General features: G+C 43.3%; 1 protein-coding gene across 3 annotated transcripts in view; it reads left to right on the forward strand.

Moving 5' to 3' along the window:
* Positions 1-296: 296 nt before the first annotated feature.
* Positions 297-22218, forward strand: part of glra1 (glycine receptor, alpha 1) — a gene marked incomplete at both ends in the record, with an annotated part of 138805 nt that continues 116883 nt past the window's right edge. For 2 of the 3 annotated variants that reach the window (XM_083915559.1, XM_083915558.1), the window contains one exon: positions 297-367. In XM_083915559.1, coding sequence (XP_083771685.1) covers positions 297-367 — 71 coding nt within the window. The remainder of the gene's footprint in view (positions 368-22218) is intronic. The other variant, XM_083915560.1, reaches the window with a different exon arrangement.

Raw genomic sequence — 22218 nt, forward strand, 5'->3', positions numbered from 1 at the left:
TTGCACACACACTCACTCACAAGAAGAGCGGAGCATTTTTCGGCTCACCTTGGAGGTCATAAACCATCACCACAAACCCCCCTCCCCCCTCCTCCTCTTCCTCCTCCTTTTCCACCCACTGGAGGAATTTTTGATTTTTTTCCTGGAGGGGGAATTCATCCTATCAAGAGTGTGACCCCTTCCTCTTCCTCCTCCTCCTCCCCCCCTCACCCCCCACCCCTTCAGCAACACCTTCACCTCCCCACCCCCCTCCTCCTCCTCCTCCACCTCCTCCACCTCTTCTTCCTCCAAACAAAATGAGACTGGCAAAAATGTGCCGACTAAACGCGCTGGGGATCTATTTGTGGGAAACGGTAGTGTTTTTCAGGTAAGCACAAGCATGAGATGGACTGATGATGTGTGTGTGATCATGTGTGTATGGGTTGTGATAACACTGACAGTGGCATGTGTGTTGCTTTCGCTGCTCCTGCATGAAAACCAGAGCTCCCTCCAGGAGTCTTGATATCCAGGAGAAATCCTGTGGAAGTTGCCTCTGGGTTGTGTGCGTTATTGCTCATGTGCACGTACATAGTGACAGTGAAGTGCACAGAATCCAGGCGGGATTGTATGGGGAGCAAACAGCGACCACTAGTGGGCGGTGTGCGTGTATGGCTTCCTTCTCCACAGTGTCAACAGGCGTGTGGAGGAGACAACTCTCAGGGATGATGCTCGTATTTATGACTCCTGACTCCTGACTCCTAAACACTGATGTCGAAGCATGTGGAGGTCACGTTGGTCATGTTTTCTGTCCCCTTGAAGGGGACTTTTCATCCGGAGAGCCTCATTAAAATTCCCCCTTTTCCTGAGAAAGAACCTCATCTTAGTTGCCTCACCGGTTCGATAACACAATCAGTTGTTAAGAGGTTTGGGTTTCATTACAATAATCCATTAATCCATACACAGTGATCCATTCTGCTGCTGCTGCTGCTGCTGCTGGTCAAGCTAAATCCACAGAACAGCAAAGAGAATGATAACAACAGATGAGTCAAACGTCTTTACCGACAGGTTTCCAGAATGTGTTGTTGTTCTGTTGCATCATAATTTGAGGTAGTAGCTCTACTTCCCCCAGCAGCTGCAGCCAGCCATATCTTTGCATATCCCCATCCTCATCTCCACTTCCAGAACCCAATAGTGACCAAATCCTCACGTTAGTGGTGCAGCCGTATGGTTACCAGTTGGATACTCAAGGGGGATATTGCCCGAAAGGTGGAGTTGTAGCGATCGTTTCCTCTGGGACCAAGTGGCTGTGGTCACCGTCAGTTGTTGCTCTCGAGTCGACTCTTGACTTTGCAGTTGCTTGTTTTGTGTCGATGGTGAAATTCCCGCCAACAGCAAGTGTAGGCTGTTGATTGTGGTGCTTGTCAGTGTTGACACTGGACATATTCTCATCAATGGGTTGGTATATCTGTATAACTGTTGCCGTTAGCATTGCACGTTTCTATGAACTACAGATGAGTTGAATCTCGACGTTTCTCATTCGTTTTGGTTCCCCTCGCGTCACATACCGGCGCTTTTCGATGCTCCACAGTTGCAGTTTTGAAGAAGTGGTTGGCGTGAATTCAAACTGAAACTATTAACGTTACTTAGCAACAAAACAACACGGTTAGATTTAGGGAAAGATCGTAGTTTGGGTTAAAACTAGCACGTCAAATCCTTATTTGATAATTTTCGCTTTCACATGGGAGACAATCTGCAGTCTCACAGCTGTCCGCGGTGTTTTACCCAAACATTCACAGTTAGTTGGAGTTTAAGGTTTGTTATACTACTCAGTCACCTGGCTTCTGGAGCACTAACGTGTAATATTAACGTCTATAATTTTACATTGGAGTCAATTGAAAGGTTCAAATTCAACATTTTTTGTGGATTGCAGGAAATATGACGTTCTGTTTAACTCTGTGAACCAGCGACTGGTGCGTGACCGCAGCGGTTAGGCAACAAAAACAACTTTTACGTGACCAGTTGAGTTTAGGGTCAGGGGGAGAGGGGTTACCAAAACAACTCGGTGCATGCATGTTTCGGAAAGGAGAAGATGTAACCTTTCACATGAAACCTCATACATGCTTTATGATCGCACAGTTCTTCTGTTATAAGCTTAGGCTCATTAAAGTGTTGTTGGTCTAACCCATGGGTGTCAAAGTGATCCAGTAAAGGGCCGTGTGGCTGCAGGTTTTCATTCCAACCAATCAAAAACACACCTGGTCACACAAATCAACTGTGTGAAGGAAGTTCAGGTGATTGAGTAAGTCGAGTCAGGTGTGTTCTTGCTTGGTTGGAATAAAAACCTGCAGCCACACGGTCCTTTACTGGATCACTTTGACACCCCTGGTCTAACCCTACCCCTACCCTCACCCCTCTCATGGGGAGGTGGTTTTAACAGGATCAGATGAGGGGAAAGGTTGTGTGTCCTGTCCAAAGTCCTGTGGTTTGGGACCGATCTACCACCAGACCCTCCTACCTACAGTAGGAGTACAGATTTTTGTGCTCGTCAACTGATTTCCTTCTTTGCTCTGGATGTAATTTCTACAGTGATACATGTGTGGATTACATTTGCATTACAGTGCAGTACTTTTCATAGGTTTTTGTACAATCCGTGAATCTGGTCTGGTCTGTTCAAGCAAAAAGTGCATGATGGGTACATCTTCTTAATGTTCAAATAAAGAAACCATCGTTATCAATGACAAAGTGAAACTTGACCCAATCAAAGCACACAGAGCGGAGGATTTTTGAAATGGTTGTTCTGCAGATACGTCTGCATCATTAGAGGACGGTGTGGTAGATAGAGTAACAGGGGAAGTGAGATGCAGGAGGTATTTGGCTCCCAGCCACTTCGGGACACCTAATGCATCATCAACAAGGTGAAAGAATTTAATAAAGAGTGAAAACGCGTCCGATGTCACTGCCCTGCACAGGCGTTTCATTGCTCTCCAGGGATCATGAATAATAGCAGGTTTGGAGCCTGTTGAGCTTACTGGGCTCAGGTAACTCCTGAATGATTCATTTAATAAAGACTTTTTTTTACACTAACTTCTATTTTTGCATGATGATTGACATTGATGTTCAAAGATGTACTTTAGTGTAAAAAGGACAAGTTTCCGTGCAGAACAGCCCCTTCACAGTGTTAGATGAGGATATATATTTTATATCACTGATGCATCAAAACGTCAGAAGCATTTTCACGCCTGAGCAGGCAGACCGAACGGTGCTTTTGTGGTGCATGATGGGAATTGTAGGATAGAGAGTTAGAACACATAGGGACGAAAAATCACACTATCTCGGGCTGTGCTGCGTCAATTAAAAGTACTTTTACATAAAACTTGCAGAAGAAGAAAGAACCCTGACAGTAAACAGGGTGCTGGGAGTACAATAAATATATAACCAGTGTTTTAAATTGATTTTCCATGTAAAAACAACACATTCTCATACCTAAAAGACAAACTAGCTTAATGGTCAATGACTCCGAAAACAAGCTTTCTATGAACATTGTCGAAAGGTCACATGGTGGCAGTTTTAAACATGTGACCACGGTGGCCATTTTATATACCGGACCCTGGTGTTTAACTTTAAAAAGAATGATTTTGGTTTCACGTGTACTTATGACTTTAGATCTCCTATAATGACGTACTTCCTTGTTTACTCCCATCACAATTACTACAGCCACTAGAGGTCGCCACCAAACATCAAACACAAATATGGGTTGTTTTAAATTGCTTGCACAATCGACCTATTCTGCATTTTTGGGGGGAGGATGGAAAAAAATCCCTAACCATCAGATCCGTGTACAGGAGAAAAGAGTATTTCCACGGAAATGTAGCATAGCCTAAAAACACAAGTACTTATGGAAACATTTCTTTCTGTTCGCCACTGAAGAATCAAATGCAAAAGAGTCATTTAAATAATATTAAACTTACAAGTGGAAACTACCACAGAGGCAGTTCGAGTAAGGTGATTAAATGTCTCTCTGCCTGTCTGTGGATAGATTTTGTTAATAGCCGCACAACTGTGCGATACAGCCATGAAACTGTACAGGTGTGTAGTCTCGATTAAAATGTAGGCTGAGTTTAAAAGCTCATTTCTGCTCCTGGGTCGTGCATAAATGGAGACGTACGTTATCATCATTCTAACCCTCACTGCTCCATGCTTTCATGCTTCCGTTACGTTTGAATGGATCTCATCTCATCTCATCTTCAGCCTCTTATCCGCGGTCAGGTCTCGGGGGCAGCAGCTCCAGCAGGGGACCCAAAACTTCCCTTTCCCGGGCCACATTAACCAGCTCTAACTGGGGGATCCTGAGGCGTTCCCAGGCCAGTGTGGAGATCTAATCTCTCCACCTGGTCCTGGGTCTTCCCCGAGGCCTCCTCCCAGCTGGACGTGCCTGGAACACCTCCCTAGGGAGGCGCCCAGGGGGCATCCTTACTAGATGATCCTGAACCACCTCAACTGAACTTTGAATGGATGTTGAGAAATAATCGTTTAGAGACCGTCAGATTCAAAAGTTACTCCATAAAGACAACAGCAAACTTGCAGATGAGGGAAGAGATAGCGATCCTGTGTCTGTTGAGAAGGAGGCAAAATGGTGGGCAGTGTTGTAGACGGCGGTGGTCTGTGATACCACTCATCCACTACATCGCCGAATGTGGACGGAGAATTCTAGACATTGGTTTTACAGATGAGAGAAATTGACGATGAATGTCACTTTCAGTATTTCAGGATGTCCATGATGTTCCTGATATTCACGGCACTTATTGTTATTGTGCAATTTCCGGTGGTTCTGCAACGTTTTGTCCGTATCTGTACGTATCTGCGAGCTTGCAGGATACGGACAGAAATACGGACAAAATGTACGCAGAGTACGGACAGAAGGCTCCGTCCTTATCCGTACCCGTATCTAACTTAGAGCATAAATGAGCCTTAAAGATGGCTGTGGTCCAAGTAGGGGAGTAGAAATGACGCCCCTGCTCCGATAAGGTGTCATGGCGGCTGTGATTTCATTGTGAGATGGTCTCTAGTTTATGTTTGTTTCCATATTGGGAAGCAAACTGGGAATCAGACCATTTATCTCTACTCTATGTTTCTCCCAATTTACACTGAATGCACATTATATGCAAATAATATAATTTGGTAATGTGTTTGGGTCCTGTTTTGCATTTCCTACCTGCGGGCTGCCTGCACACTTCATGTGTGGATATGATTTCCCTGCACGGCCTCAGAGGGATTTCATTATTTGAACCGCCAAAGACGTATTTCTACCTGCCGCTGCGACTCCCGCATTTCCATCCAATCAGGCATTTGCGGATGGGATGGCTGGGTGGGGTGGTGGTAACTGTGTGGTTGGAGGGGGGCGGCTGCAGGAGTTTTGCATTCTGCACACACTGTTTAGTTAATGAACCGGAGTCGGGATATTGCCGTCTCAGCTCCTCAGGCCTGGACTCGGCAGTTCCCTGCTTAATTGATATCTCTTTCCCTTCTGTGCCGCCCCAGACCCCCCATACCTCTTTCCACATTCAGCCTTATTACTAAACATTGATTAGCCTGTCAATGGCCGGGGCCAGACCTGATGAATACACATTTAATGCTCATACATATCTCTCCCCTCTCCCTCTGTCCCCGCTCCTATTACTCATCAAAGAGGCAAAAGAGGGGAGCAGGGAATTTAGATTGAGATTGGAGCCGCAAGGAAACGTTCATCTGGACAAAACCTTTAATCTTGTATACCGGTTTAAATCTTTGAATTCTGTCAAGACGGCTGAAAGAAAGTGCCAAGAAGGTGAGATCATTTATCTCGCTGCCAGCAAATCACAACTTCTATTTACTGAAGTCTTTTAAATCAAATAGTTTGATTTTTTGGACAAAATGAAGAATCATATTATAAAACACAAGTGAGCCTTGACCTTTTTTACCATATTAGATGCAAATGTGTACGATAAGTGAGTCACCTACCCAGAAAACACATACCCATGACAGATTGTCATGTTTTGAATGTGTTCACACCGCAAAAAAACATCCACTATGAGTCATTCAGGGTCAAATTCAGCCTTTTGAATTTTGTAAAACAAGACTCATTTTCAGCACAAGTGGTGAAGCGGCTCCTTTGGCTTCCCCCCAAATTGTTTTATTAGTATTTATAGTTTTATTATAGCTATGAATGTGAACAGTTGAGGCAGAAAGACAAAATCAGAATTTAGCATCGAGTCCTGTAATGTAAACGTAGCCCTGGAAAAAAGTTACATAACAATTCTACAACACGTGCTTTGCCTTTGATATAAATATAAATAAATAAACTCGGACATGTGAGTCATGCGGACACAACACCGGACAGTGATGCTAAGCTAAGAAGCTACGTGGCTAACTTATATGATTACAAGAAAACAATCGAGTGATGATACATTCAGTATGGTTGACTTAAAGTGTAAACCTGCATAAAATCATCCCATGGTAATTTTCAGCACTCAAGACAGTTTTTTGTGTATAAACTTTTAACTGAGAAATCCGGGAGAGTCGCTAACAGCTGGACATGGCTAACAGTGATTAGCTCGGGGCAGTACGGTGAAGGCATTCAAAGGTCTTTTTTAACCACTAATCCTGCTGAAAATAACAGCAAACCTCTGCAGCAGCATGAGAAGAGTCCCTACACACAAAACAAAGCAGCAACAACGTAGTTAGTGAAGCCAGAGTTTATTAAAAGAGTGTTTTAAAGACTTACCTACTGGCCCCTGTACCAGCTCCTCTCATAGTAAAGTCCATTCAAGTCCATTACTAAAATGCAATCCAAGAGGAAGGAGCCCATTGGTGCTTTGTTTTGTGTGTAGGGACTCTTCTCATGCTGCTGCAGAGGTTTGCTGTTATTTTCAGCAGTATTAGTGGTTAAAAAAGACGTTTAATACCTTCACCGTACTGCCCCGAGCTAATCGATGGTAGCCACGTCCGGCTGTTAGCGACTCTCCCAGATTTCCCTGTTAATAGTTTCTACACAAAAAAACTGTCCCGATGGCGTATTTGATGTATGTAAATGCCGAAAAAGGGTTGATTTTGCACTAGAATAACACTTGAAGCAGTGTTGCTGTATATGAAGCATAATCCTAATTCCACATCTGAGCCAGAACCACAGCACAGGAACAGACCGGAGGTGCACGAGGTGGACCTGGCGGCTTGCTCCCCGGGCCTCCAGCACATCGCCCCGCTTTTATCGACCGCTCAGACAGGAATGATTAATCAAACAGCGTCGGCATTGAGTTAGGAGAATGCCAACCCACAAAACCATGACCATCAGGGAATATCACTCAGTCAGTCAAGATGATTGACAGGCCTTTGAGCAGCCATTGACATCTCTGCCTTATTGCTTTTCTGCCAGGTAGGAGGTTGTTGTTGAAGCAGCAGAATTTTTCGAAGTTAGCACAGGAAGCTTTGGGGAAGGCTCTCCTCTGCAACATGTTTGTGTGTGTGTGTGTGTGTGTGTGTGTGCTTGGATGTTTCCAGACGTTTGGGTTCTTGTATGCATGAATGTCAGCCTTCGACTTTGTGTGTTTTCCTCAGGAAAAGAGGTTTATGCTAAAACCGGAGCATGTGTACAGTTTGCCACAAATTCCTCTCAAGGGAAATTTGTATTCACTGATTTAGATACAATTATGGACCGAATTTATTATCTCACAGCGTGCGGGAATGGAAAAAAAGGAGGAGCAGGAGCTTTTCCTGTCTACGTTTTTATGTTCTTTTAATCAGGCTCTGGAGGTGATTTACGTCGAGGCTCTGTGTGTTTTTACGGCTTTTCGTTTGTCGCAGTGCAACCGCAACAAATAAAGCATCTCCGGGTTTTCCGAGAGCTCGGCTTCTGCGGAGAAACAAACAAACAAACCTCCCTTCTCCTCTTTTGATCAGGTGCTTTGCTCGTTTCACATCCGCCTCCCTGTGATAATGCAGATTGATCACCTCTCTTGTGTCTGGGTGCTCGCGCAGATCGTTGCAATGCACACAGGCATGCAACAGCCCCTCAGTATGGAAACTATTCATCTTTCAACCGAACAATATGTGCAGAGTGTGACCTTTTACTCTATGGATTTCCGTATTCAATAAAACTCTTATTCTCTCAAGTGGAAACAGCGAGCAGTCCATATAAACACGTAATCTAAATAATTCACCTTTGGGCTGAAGTATGGGGGCAGATCTTTACGTGCAACACCATCAAGTAGCCGTCGAAGGGGAAAATGTATGCACGATCCATAGGGACGATGCAATCTATAATTTCTATCAGCAGGCTGAATATTCAGTTGTGCCTGTTGCCGTTCACGTGTCTGCTGCAGGAGGGTAACCTTGAGCCGGCCTTGAAAACGCAGCTGCATGTGGGGATCTCTACACGCGGCTGCACAGGACGCACACACACCTTCATCACATCACAGGGTGAATTAAATGCGACTCTACCACTTCGTGAAATGAATTGATGTTGAAATCTGGTGCTTCAGAGAAGGGCGTTCATTGGCTCTCCTAAATTATTTCAAGTAAAGACGCCCTGGATGTCAGACACTGTTGATGTCGAATGATATCCTGAGCTGGCAGGACAGACACTGGGACGGAGAGACTCTACAGAGAACAGAGTGACTTAGAAAAGGCTGAAGGTCCCGTCACTTTGTTCATTAAATAAAAGGTTAGCCTCCGCGTAGACAGTCAGAAGAAAACAGCCGCCGTGACAGAATGACTCGCTATAAGGTCACGTTACCTTGAGTGATATTTCGTTCCGGTGCAACATTTCTAGTTGTGGCATTCGTTAGCTGGATAAGCTTTGTGCCTCAGCGCCGGCTGTCATCCGTATTTACAGTCACACCTTTACGGTAAAAACATGATGAAAAGAAAAAAGGCTCTGTTCCGGGTTGTTTTTGTGAAGTGCAAGGTCAAACTTGACGGGAAAAATCTTGTTTCTCTGGTGCTTTTTTTTCCCACAGGGGAAACTTGAGAACTGTAGCTGCTTTGATCATATCAGAGTTATTGTAAGTAAGTACCAAAGCCGCACACTTGAGACCTGGACTGGAGTCAGATGTGAGTCACAAGACTGCCGAGGTATTTTTTATGATCAAATATACAGTGTATTCATTCATTCATTCATCTTCAACCACTTATCCCGGGGTCGAGGTCAGGCTGGAGCCGATCCCAGCTGACATTGGGCGTGAGGCGGGGTCCACCCTGGACAGGACGCCAGTCTATAACAGGGTACATAGAAACAAACAGAGACCATTCACACCTACGGGCAATTTAGAGTCATCAATGAACCGAACACCTGCACGTCTTTGGACTGTGGGAGGAAACCGGAGAACCCGGAGAAAACCCACGCAGACACGGGGACAACATGCAAACCCCACACAGAAGGGCCCCAGCCGGGATTCAAACCAGGAACCCTCTCGCTGTGAGGCGACAGTGCTGACCACTACACCAGTGTAAACTTTCTTTAATCAGAAAGTCACATTGAGATCGACACCTCATTCACGAGAGAAGTGAGCACAGACAATGAACAATAAATAATAATGGTAATGACATAGAAACAGATTAATAAAAAAGCAAAGATTTAAACACACGTTAAGCACGACAAGGTGGAAATAAATACCTACTGAATCGTCCTTGTGGAGAGGGAAGTTTGGGGTCCTCTGCTAAAGCTGCTGCCCCCGCGACCCGACCCCGGATAAGAGGATGAAGATGAGATGAATCGTCCTTGCCGCAGGTATAATAAGGAAAATAAACGATATAGAAATATGCATCTGTATGCACAATAACCTGACTTTCGTGCGGTAGGGGTAAAATGATTCAAACTCAAGCTACTGCACGTCAAACAATCCCACCTCAAATCAATAGAACCAATGACTGACTTGCCGAATCGATATCAGTGTGCCAAGTTTCAATCTACTGCGTGAATTATTCAGACGGGGCAAAACATCTGGAGGCTGTCCGTCCGGGATGAGGGGAGGAGGGTTTACTGCAGGGACATGTGGCGTGGTCTGCCCTCAGAACACAAGCAGTGTGATGATAGTCCTTTAAAGATACAGAGAAAAAACATCAACGTGTAACATCACAAACAGACAAGACAACCGTCCATTTGCTGTGTCGTCAGGTGGTAAACCTGAATAATCAGGTGAGCCAAGCGGGTAAAATATCCCTAAGTGAGAAAAAGGTTGGGACTCTTAAGGTACAAAGGTAATGTATGTCATAGATTTGTTTTGATATATATATATATATAACAGTTTATTCATAATTATATAATAAAATTAGGGAATTCCTGGACAATAGAATCAATAATCTTAGATTGTACTTAATCCAAAACTCAACCACTGCATAATAATGTGTCAGGCACTGTTGACACACTGAGGTATACCTGCCTAATATGTCACTTACAATAAATAGAATAAATATATAGATATTTTACCAAATATGTGGTTGCGTCATCTGACATTTTTCGAGGGGTGAGGATGAAAATACTGTCAAATACTGACTTTAAAAACTTTAAAGATAGGCATACGCTAGTCTGAGTAAGTTAGCCAGCCTACCTCCATGTAGCGTGTACTCCATGCTGTCTATTGATGAGAGAAGACACGGGCGCGATCACAGGAATCTGGTGCACGCGCACTGACGAGCACTCGATTGGAGTGAGCGGAGGAGTTCGTTGGTAGAAGGGGAGGGGCGTGAGAGTTGGAAACATTTGAAATTTGGGACAAATCTGTGAAAAGTGAGAAATGGAAGTCGGGGGTCAGAGTTCAGAGGTCAGGGTTCCAGAGGCTCTGATCTGGAGCCAGCTGGGATTTATAGTGTTTCTCAAGGAGCGGACAGAAAGGTGGAGAGCTCAGCGCGCTCCCCCTGCCAGCCGCCTCTCAGAAATCATCCTTGTCAGTTAGCATACACTCCTGGTTCGGCCAAATTAAAGCGACTGTGTTATTTATGAACCTGCCCTCAGGCTGTTTCATTTGTTCTGCAGGTACCCGGACGATATTTATCACTCACATTTCCCATCACAACAAATCATAACATATATATATATTTTTTTTTTCTGTGATCAATCTCCCCAAGTCCTCTAATGAAAACCATCGACTGCTCTGGTGGAGTTCGCTACCATCTCTACAATAATTAACTTCTGGGCAGGTTCATTTCCAAAACTTGATGTATGATAATACATTATTGATTAGCAGACAGAGACGGATTTGCACCATAAATAACGGAGTATATTATCAATTCCCCCTCAGCGCTGTAACTCAGCTACGGAGGAAGGTGAATTCCTGGAAATGTTTGGAGCTACAGTACATTCCTGTGATTAAAGTGGAGTTGGAGCGCAACACAAGACGGATGTGTGAGTTATGTTCGGCCCTTGTTTAGAAAGAGAGGGAAGAGTTTTCGACTTGTTCGCTAATTTCACTTCAAGAGTTTTCTTACGGACAAATCGCCAGCTTCTTTTGTTTCATGTCATCCTGCAGGATTTCAGCAATGTGGAGCTTGTTTTGGGACACTTCATTTATTTTCATTTCATCTATTTAATTGCCTTTTAACCTGTTCTTCCCTGCGCCCCCGCCGGCGGGGGCTATCAGGCAGTATAACAACATCCCCCTCTGCAGCAACATGTAGCTTGCATACAGACACATCCAGGGAAGAACAGGTTAAGTTCCTTTCTATCAAATAGTGAGTTAAAACAATGGTGATTGATCATGTGACCCGCTGATGGAAGCACTAATCTTTTTGCAGAGTAGTACAACATCATGTCTGTGGAGACATTCCCGGGCCTAGATGTAAATAGATTAGTGAAGCTGCTGACAACGCAGCCGAGATCGTCATCAAGGGTTAAGTGTGAGTTATGTTCTGTCCTTGTTTAGAAAGAGAGGGAAGAGTTTTCGACTTGTTTGCTAATTTCACCTCAAGAGTTTTCTTACGGACAAACCGCCAGCTTGTTTTGTTTCATGTCATCCTGCATTTCACCAGTTTGGAGCTTGTTTTGGGACACTTCCTTGTCCTGTACACTTTTGGCAACGTAAGGTTATACTCCGTAAGATTTCCATCTATTTAATTGCCTTTTTAGTTCCTATCTGCGACCCGCTGATGGAAGCACTACTTGCCTTTTTGCAGAGTATTCCAACATCATGTCTGTGGAGACATTCCCGGGCTAGATTTAAATAGGTTTGTCCAAATTTCAAATGTTTCCAACTCTCACGCACCTCCCCCTCTACCACCGAACTCCTCCGCTCCCTCCAATCGAGTGCTCGTCAGTGCATGTGCACCAGATCCCTGTAAACGCGCCCGTGTCTTCTCTAATCGATAAACAGCATGGAGTACACGCTAGCTAACTTACTCATAGGTAAAATGTCTTGCTGACAGCGCAGCCGAGATCGTCATCAACGGTTATGTGTGAGTTATGTTCTGTCATTGTTTAGAAAGACAGGGAAGAGTTTTCAACTTGTTTGCTAATTTCACTTAAGGAGTTTTCTTTAGACCTCTTCTTTCATGTCATCCTGCAGGATTTCAACAGTGTAGAGCTTGTTTTGGGACACTTCCTTGTCCTGTACACTTTTGGCAACGTAAAGTTATACTCTGTACGTTTTCCATCTATTTAATTGCCTTTTAAGTTCCTTTCTATGAAATATTGAGTTAAAACAATGCTGATTGATCATGTGACCCGCTGATGGAAGCACTACTCTTTTTGCAGAGTATTACAACATCATGTCTGTGGAGACATTCTCGGGCCTAGATGTAAATAGGTTAGTGACGCTGCTGACAACGCAGCCGAGATCGTCATCAAGGGTTAAGTGTGATTTATGTTCTGTCCTTGTTTAGAAAGAGAGGGAAGAGTTTTCGACTTGTTTGCTAATTTCACCTCAAGAGTTTTGTTACGGACAAACCGCCAGCTTCTTTTGTTTCATGTCATCCTGCAGGATTTCAGCAGTGTAGAGCTTGTTTTGGGACACCTCCTTGTCCTGTACACTTTTGGCAACTTAAAGTTATACTCCGTAAGATTTCCATCTATTTAATTGCCTTTTAAGTTCCTATCTATCCTATCTGCGACCCGCTGATGGAAGCACCACTTGCCTTTTTGCAGAGTATTCCAACATCATGTCTGTGGAGACATTCTAGATGTAAATAGGTTTGTGACGCTGCTGAAAACGCAGACGAGATCGTCATCAAGGGTTATGTGTGAATTATGTTCTGCCCTTGTTTAGAAAGAGAGGGAAGAGTTTTCAACTTGTTTGCTAATTTCACATCCACATGGGAGGAGGCCTCGGGGAAGACCCAGGACCAGGTGGAGAGATTAGATCTCCACACTGGCCTGGGAACGCCTCAGGATCCCCCAGTTAGAGCTGGTTAATGTGGCCCGGGAAAGGGAAGTTTGGGGTCCCCTGCTAAAGCTGCTGCCCCTGAGACCCGACCCCAGATAAGCGGTTGAAGATAAGATGAGATGAATATGCAAAAAGTTTTCAAGCTTTTTAAATATATATATTTTTTTAAAATCTGAAAAGTAAAGTTAATATAATCAAAAAAAAGTACCGACATATTATTATGTAAAATCAAATCAACAATTCGTAATAACAACAGAAGAAGAATAAATGAATCCTGACGAATGATGTCCTCACTGGTTGTTTACAGATGTTATTAAATGTTTTATGAAACATGCTAATGAATCATCTCTGAGCGAGCTGAACTTCAAATTGCACTTCCAACTTGCCCTCAAAGCTTTTTAATTTTAGAGGCTTTAATATCACATGAAACTTATTACACTTGGTGGACTCTGAAGTATCCGGAGAGCCTCACAGCAACATGACTACATGCATTTTTAACACAGCAGCTCCCGATGGAAATCAAACCCTGAACCCTTGTGGGTGCTCCCTGCCCATAGTACGTGTCAGAACTGTATGTTGATTGATTAACATAATTAACAAGGTTATTATTCAGCCTACATTGCCCCGCTTATCTTCTTAACTTCATGTACAACTCCAATGTCTATGTCCTTTATCGAAGTTTAAATGTAGTCACTTAACGTTTATCTTCTGGCTCAGAGACCCGGCTAAAGGTCGCCGGTTCAATCCCTGCAACAAGAACTAAAACTGTGTCCATCATGTGATCTGTGCATGTCCTCCTTTCTCACTGTGACTGTGTCCAACAGTCAAGAACAAGGCTGGATTATTACCCAGACCTGCCCCCCAGCCCCTGAACATCAGGGATCCCAGGGGATTTCTCTGCTCACTTTCTGCCTCAAGTGCCTTTCAGACACAACGCGTTTAAGCTGTGTTTGTCGCACAAAGTAGAAACCATGTTGAACCATCGTGGTGCGGCATAAGCCGTTGGAAATACTGGTTTATCAGCGCTGTTGACGTATTTGGTCTGAAAGGCTGTTGAAACTTCCATGAAAGGATCAAATTCAATGTAAGTTCTGTGCATCAACTACAGAGCTCTCAGTCAGGAGGTGATTAGCCTAGCTTAGCGTAAAGACTGGAGGCTAAGGGGAAACAGCTAGCCTTGAGTTAAAAACATGTAACTATTTCCTGGCGAACAAGCTGGTGCAGTGTTGGGATGAAGCCTTGTTGTCACTGTCGACAGGTTTGATACCGTTGTGCCTGTACAGAGTATCGCCGGAGAGGAGCGCATGGAAAAACTGTTGTTGAACAATAGATATTTACAGCAGTGTTTAGTTTTTCTCAAAATTAAATAAACAAGACACAACTTATCCAACGATGAGCGTTGGTAGGTGTATTTTTGAACTTTGGATTAAGCCAAGCTAGCAGTTTCTACCTTCTTTCAGTCTTTATGCTAAGCTAGGCTAACTGCTTCCTGACTTTAGCTACATACTCAATGCACACAAAGAAAGCAAATTAGCATGTTTCTCAAAATGTTGAACTCTTTCTTTAATGGTTGATGTACTGATGTTGTGGCCTTGTCTGTGTTAAACTGTTCAAAGAACTTGATTATTTAGGTTTTGTGCTCATATGTTTCCTGAATTAACATTTTTTTACCACCCAGCCAGGGATTGTTTCACTGAAAGCTGTACACGGCAACGCGAGAACAAAGGTTAACAGTGGCTCGTGTTTTGCTACAATTCAATTACATTTCTTCATCGATTTTTATGATGCATTTTAAGAAGTATACCAATCAAGTGTCCCTTGTGTGGCCCTGTGATTCACGTGAGACACATGCATTCTGGTTGACGAAGCAGATTTTGAACAGAAAACAGCAGCTTCACACAGCCAGCAGGAGCAGAACGTACAGGCCAACACGAAGCTCCGCAGCAGCAACAAACCAGAGTGTTTACCTGATAAGCTGCTCTGCAAACTTCAGTGAAATCGCTCCAGAATTCCTCTAAAAGGGAGTTTGACTCTCTGCCCTGTGAATGTGAGAATGTGATGTGGTTGCTGCTGTTATTGGAGCAGTGGAGTGTGTGACGCAGCTCAGCCATCCGAGTATCAGGCCTTCATTTGTAGTGATGAGCGAGTGTTCGCTGGACGAGCCAGGCAGCCTATCTGTTAGTGCCAGGGAAGCGAGCAGCCCTTTGCTTTCCTGAGTGTTGCTAAATGCCAGGATGAGATCAATTAGGGATCCAGGTCTTCAGAGGCTTTAGGAACATAATGAGGAACACTTAGGGCTAATGATTGGAGCCTTGCATTAGCCCACACCTCGCTCTAGCTTTTCCCTCTCCTCGCTGTGTGCACATTAGACACTGGCACAGGACGACTCAGCTGTTTTTTCCTCTTCTTTGCTGCCTCATCATTGGCCACGGGTCTCTGTAGTAACCACGGCCAGCATTGATCTAAAATAATTAAAGCAAATCCGAACTTTGATCGTGGAAAACCCAGAGCACAGGACGCGCAGGGGGAAGATTATCAACAAAGGCAGATGGAAAGGCCTTAGACGGCTTTGGCGGTTGTGCCGGTTTTATCGGCCGGTTGCGAAACACAGGCCCTACTTTAGTCTATTAAAGTGTGTGTGTCTCCATAATGAATAGCAATCGAAGCACTGTGAACAACACCCCAGTGGAAAAACATGTACAGCACAACACAGTGAGTACAAAACAGGCTGTCCTCATTCTCTGTTAATACATAACACCTACCAAAAGTAAGGCAGTCACAATCATTTCTATGTAATCCACATATTTATTACTGTAGAAATGACACCCGGAGCAAAGAAGGAACTCAGGCGATGTAGTTTATCCTTGACAAAATCCACGTAGAAGAAGAAGGAACATAGGAAACGGGTCCTATGTTCCCCGGTCTGTTATTTTTTCGTCAAAAATCCCAAATTCCCCGGCAAATAGACCTATGTAGACCCTGAATTAAATCAGCGAAGGCAGAGGCGACCGGGGAACATAGGACCCTTTTTGGGAAATAGAAAGGACCCCGTTGGGGTGGTTGGTGTGTCCCAAAAAAAGGACTTTCAGCCAGGGGACCGGTGTTAGTTTCCTGGAAATACAAAGCCACACCACGACCTTGTATTTAGGTCGCACTCACACTGCCCATCCGTACCTTGCCCAAGCAGGTTTTACGGGTAAAGCCTAGTTCGTTTGACCATCGTTTGAGTGCAACTGTACCGCTCCTAGCTGCAGCCCACTTGCCGTCCACGGCCCGTTTGGGAGAGGTGGGCTTTTGTAAAGCACGTGCACAGATGTACGAGCACGGGCATGAGGCCTACGGCGGTTCTGAGGTCATTTCCTGTGCGCCTGTTTGGACATAGAAAAAAGAAGGAGGGACCATGCGCGGACATTTAAAACAATGGCGGCGAAAGGTTCACGTTGGTGTGATGCGGAGGTGGAGTGTTTACTGCAGATTTGGTCGATGAAAAGATTCAAAAACAGTCGACAAGACGCACAAAAACTCAGAGGTCTACGGAAAGATTTGGAAACAAAGCCACGCATCGCCATGACGTCATCATGCGTGTGACGTGTTACGGCGTCAAGAAGCATTCGCCAAGGCCCAGGTAGTGTGAGTACAAACGGGCCTGGAGGGGGGGACAAGGACCCTAAAGCACGGGGCACGGGACGGACGGACAGTGTGATTGCGCCCTCACTCACACAGAGTCGTACGTTATTTGTCACACCTGGACGTTTCCTGCGAGGACAAGTCCAAGTGTCTGTCGTGAGAGAAAGGTCCGTTGGCTCGTTCCGGCTCCTGTGCCTTTGTTGACGGTAGCTGCTGAGGTGTTGAAGCTGTCACATCGTATTTGGACCCCTGTGAGCCACAGCCTCCGCATGACGAAGACAATATTCGAAAAGACATTTCCTGGGTAGCCACAGCTGGAGAGATTGTCTCCGTGGGTGAGGATAACATTCAGAAGACAGTGCAGAACTCCCTTCTCACTGCGTATGACGCTTCATGTTATGCTGTTGTTTTCTGTTTGCCGCAGTAGTTTGGACTTGAAACATCCATGGATATCAACATGCGCTGCTTTCTTTCTCCTGTATTAAAAATGATCTAAATCACTCAGAGTGTGAGCTCTGTTTGCTGGTTTATTCATGGAAATCCATGTTTGCAATAATATCAAAGCAGGTGGGCTTTTAAAAATACCAATCCGATCTATAATCCGAGCGTTTATGCAAATGGAGCCGACACCTAGAGAGACATTTGACTCCGTGACCCAATAAATATGTATTTTGCGGTGGAGCGGAGGAAACACAGGTGGTTATACTGAATCTGTATCTTTCCGTTAGACCTTTTTTTTTAATGCCATTTTGGTGTAACTGGGGGATTACAGTCTGGACAGGGTTTATAACCTAGAAACCTGCCAGATTATTAGACAGAGATTATTGTTGGAGTTTTTTTCTGGCCTGGGATCTGTGCCAAGAAGCCGAATGAACAAGTTGTCATCACCTGTCAGGCTGAGCTCAAACAGACCTCCTGGATTGGTTGACAAAAATTCAAACTTGTTATTTGTTTTTCCCTGTCTTAACCGTCTTAGTTCGACAAAAAATACAATAAAATCTCTGCCCTAGTTCCACTTAGGGCGCACTCACACTGTCCCTCCGCACCGGGCCAAAACAGGTTTTCCGATACAGCCTAGTTCGTTTGACCAGTGTGAGTGCAACCGCTCTGCGCCTAGCTGCGGCCAAGGCCCGTTTAAAAGAGGTGGGCTTTTGTAAAGCGCGTTTGCACATGTACAAGCATGAGCGTGCGCACGTGTACGAGCATGAGCACGAGGCCTACGGCGGTTCTGAGGTCATTTTCTGTGCGCCTGTTGGGACGTAGAAAAAAGAAGGAGGGACCATGCGCGGACATTTAAAACAATGGCGGCGAAAGGTTCACGTTGGTGTGATGCGGAGGTGGAGTGTTTACTGCAGATTGGTGTGTTCTTGATTGGTTGGAATGAAAACCTGCAGCCACAGCGGCTCTTTACTGGATCAGTTTGACACCCATGCTCTGGAGGCTGTGGTGGAGAGGAGGACACTGAAAACACTGTTCTCCATCATGGATCATCCTCTCCACCCTCTCCAACTCACACTGCTCAGACAGCGGAGCACCTTCTCCAGAAGGCTGCTTCAGCTTCGCTGTCGTAGCAACAGATACAGGAAGTCTTTCCATCACTTTATATAATAATAATAATATATATAATACATATATAACAACTCTCTCACCTCTGCCTGACAGAGAACTCTGCTCTCTCTACTGTTTGGTTGTATATATTATTATTGTTATAGTACATTTTGCATATTTTGTTGTATATATTATTGTTTATTGTTTATAGCACACTGTGCACTGTGTATATACACTATGTATATATTTGAGTCTATTTATGTTATGTACAAAGTGTTTATTTGCTGACCCACTACTGCTGTTACAAAATCATTTCCCAGTCTGGGATCATTAAAGTAAGTCTATTCTATTCTATTCTATATATATATATATATATATATATATATATATACATATATATATATATATATATATATATATATATATATATATATATATATATATAATTCTTTATTTCATCACCTTTTCACCGTACAATTGTTTTCACACATAAACAAATACAGACCAAGACAAAGTGATATACACAGGGGTACCATGACAACAAATAGAAATATTAAAGAAACATTTATTAGGCTTTACAAATTCCAGTTGTTTTCATTGCGTTACTATTTTTAAGTCCATGTAATGTTTGAATATAACGTCCAATCCTATTTTAAATTGCTGTATTTGTGGTTTCTTTTTAGTCCATTTGCATTTGTGAATGAATCATTGTTCATATAAGAAAGACAGTTCAGAATAAACATTTCTATTTCTAAAAATCAAAGAATTTATTGTCATAAAAAATACTATGAGATAAAAACTATAAAACTATATCTCTCTTTCCTAAAATATATATTTGAGCCAGCTAATGTCTTAAAAATATCCCATATCCAACCGAAATAACTGAACACATAAACATCCATTAGTGCATGACTCACTTCTACATGTCAGATGTGCACAGTTTCAGTTTATCCGAGGTGCACCTGAACGCACCACAGGCTCTACGTCCATGTTATGTTTGAATATAACGTCCAATCCTATTTTAAATTGCTGTATTCGTGGTTTCTTTTTAGTCCATTTGCATTTGTGAATGAATCATTTTCCATATAAAATAGACAGGTTCAGAATAAACATTTTTATTTCTAAAAATCAAAGAATTTCTTTTCATAAAAAATAAAAAATAAAAATAAAAACTATAAATAAACTATAAATATATATATATATATATATATATATCTTTCGATCCTAAAATATATATTTGAACCAGCTAATGTATTTAAAAATATAATCTAATAATAATATAACTGAACACACAAACATCCATAAGGGTCATGACTCACTTCAACATGTCAGATGTGCACAGTTTCCGTTTGTCCGAGGTGCACCTGAACGCACCACAGGCTCTTCACGTTGTTCGTAGTTTGTTTAAAAAAGTCACGGAAGTCAAAAAGTTCCCACGCGGGTGATTTTAGGGAAACACGAGGACGCTTGTGTTTGGACATGTTTCTGCAGGCTACAGGTGAGCTAATGTTAGCTGCACAGGCTACACTGTCCTCCGTGTTGTTGTTGTTGTTGTTGTTGTTGTTGTTGTAGTTCCGGTGTTGTGCCGTATTCAGCAGCCCCTCCATTATAGGTGATATCCTGGCTCAGGAGGCTGTTGTTTCCACCTATAGGAGTAGCTTATATATGTACCTGTGTATATATATATGTATATATATATATCAATAAATAGGTAATATACACACACAGGTAACCTACAAAGGTCAGAACATTGGTTACTTACAGTCTTTAAACTATTTTTAAAGAGTTTAAAATCACAAACTCTGATAATAGCGAACACAAAACAACACCTTTTTGTGTGTTCTGTGGAAATAAACTGCAGCCATAATTACTGAATGAATGAAATGGATCAAGTTGAATATATTTGACCTCATTTTATTACGTTTCCTAAATATAATCCCAGTTTTCTTGCAATTCTTAGGTTCAAAAGTGCTTTTAATGGGGTCACCTGTAAATAAACTACTCCTATAGGTGGAAACAACAGCCTTCTGATCCACGTTCCTTCCCTGTAGACAACTGGCTATTGATGAACATCGCAGGTTTTGTAAAAAAAAATAAAAATAGAATTGTAAATCTATATAAAATGTGCTCACTATGATGTGTTTTTCAGCCGTAACTGTCTAAACTAAACTAAAAAAAGATGCAGAACAATCACAGACATTTTTTTACCGGCCAAATAATAAATTCTTCCTATTTTTGCTTTATATACATTTTTGTTTCAGTACATTTCATTGAGATAACAGTATTAAATTAAATATATATATATATTATACAGCATTGCATGCTTAGAAAAGAGGCCATAGTATTATTCAGAAATATGCACTTCTGTCTGTATATGTTTGCTACCGTCATACTTTATCGTTTTATAGCTACTACAATATTTTGCTATATTTTGCATTATTTATTGCACATCTGGACTAACACTAACCCGCCCTGTGGCATGGAGCCTCCAAAATTGAGTCCCCAGGGGGATATTTTAGTCGCATTTGGGTGGTGGTGACCACTAGTTTACAGCCCTGATCGCAGAGCTGCGAAACAAGTACAAATACAAGCAAAACAACTATGAGTCCTGAGAACCTTGGTCTCAGGAGAAAATCGTCTGCGGAGTGCTCTGTACGGAGAGCCAGGGGTCCTCCAACACTTAGAGGTTGAGGGGCTGCGAGTCGGAGTCCAACCCTCCTTTCTGAACTTCACGGTGTCAGTGTGAATCAACCCAAAGTGTCCCGCGCTACACGTCCGGGGGAAATTACCTTTGTGTCGAGGACATGCTGGTGTAATCCCAGTCTGTGACTAATCTGATTGCACCGTCATCTGATGGCCCAGCAGTGCGTTTGCTCATTTGAAAGCTATTTCCCATGGGTCTTATGCTTTTATTGTATCACCTCGGCGGCGAGCGCTGTGCCTAAACAACAGAAATGTGGGTTTTTGATCCTATCACACTCCCACTTGTCGCCGTTATAAAGAGGATTAAACTCAGATTCGTCACGTCGCGGCTGGAATTATTGGCGCCGCGATAATCTCTGATCCACCTAATTTGCTCTCACGGAGAAAAAGGATCGGATGAAGTGTGATGAGTCGCGAAAACCTGATGTCTCTTCATCGATCGGGATGAGCTCTGCAGTTTTAGGGAGAGGTCCATTATCTGATCATCGACGGTTCAGAGGCGGTTTCTCCGCGGGGTCGTCCGCGCTGATTCTCCGGGGGACACCTGAGGTTGTTCGGCTCTGATAAGCTATTGACAACCGTCGTTATCATCAATTCACTCCACCCGCGCTCATCAGTCACTCGCCTGACCTCGGGGCACATCAACAAGAGAGCAGTTAGTGTGAAATGTTCACACAGACGCTCATCGCAGCCGGGTAATCACTTATGGAAATGTAATTGATTGATTTAATCTCAGTCGTCACAGTATTTTCACAGTTAACGCAATTACGCGCGCCATGATTGTATTAAGTGTAATTTAGTTAAGAGAGCTGATTTATGCTTCATACGGTGACTCGTGGGAGTACGAGAGCGTCGCTGTTTGTGTACGTGACTGGTCCTGTTTCGCTTATTGTCACAATTTTATATGTAGGACATGCTTCAGAGGCTCATTAGTGTCCGATCTATAAGTGTTTGATTGAAGCCAGTGTCTATTACACAAACAGCTCCACCTTCAGGGCAATCATGCCACACATTT

The sequence above is a fragment of the Echiichthys vipera genome (genome assembly GCF_963691815.1).
Source record: "Echiichthys vipera genome assembly, chromosome: 6".
Classification (NCBI taxonomy): Eukaryota; Metazoa; Chordata; class Actinopteri; order Perciformes; family Trachinidae; genus Echiichthys; species Echiichthys vipera.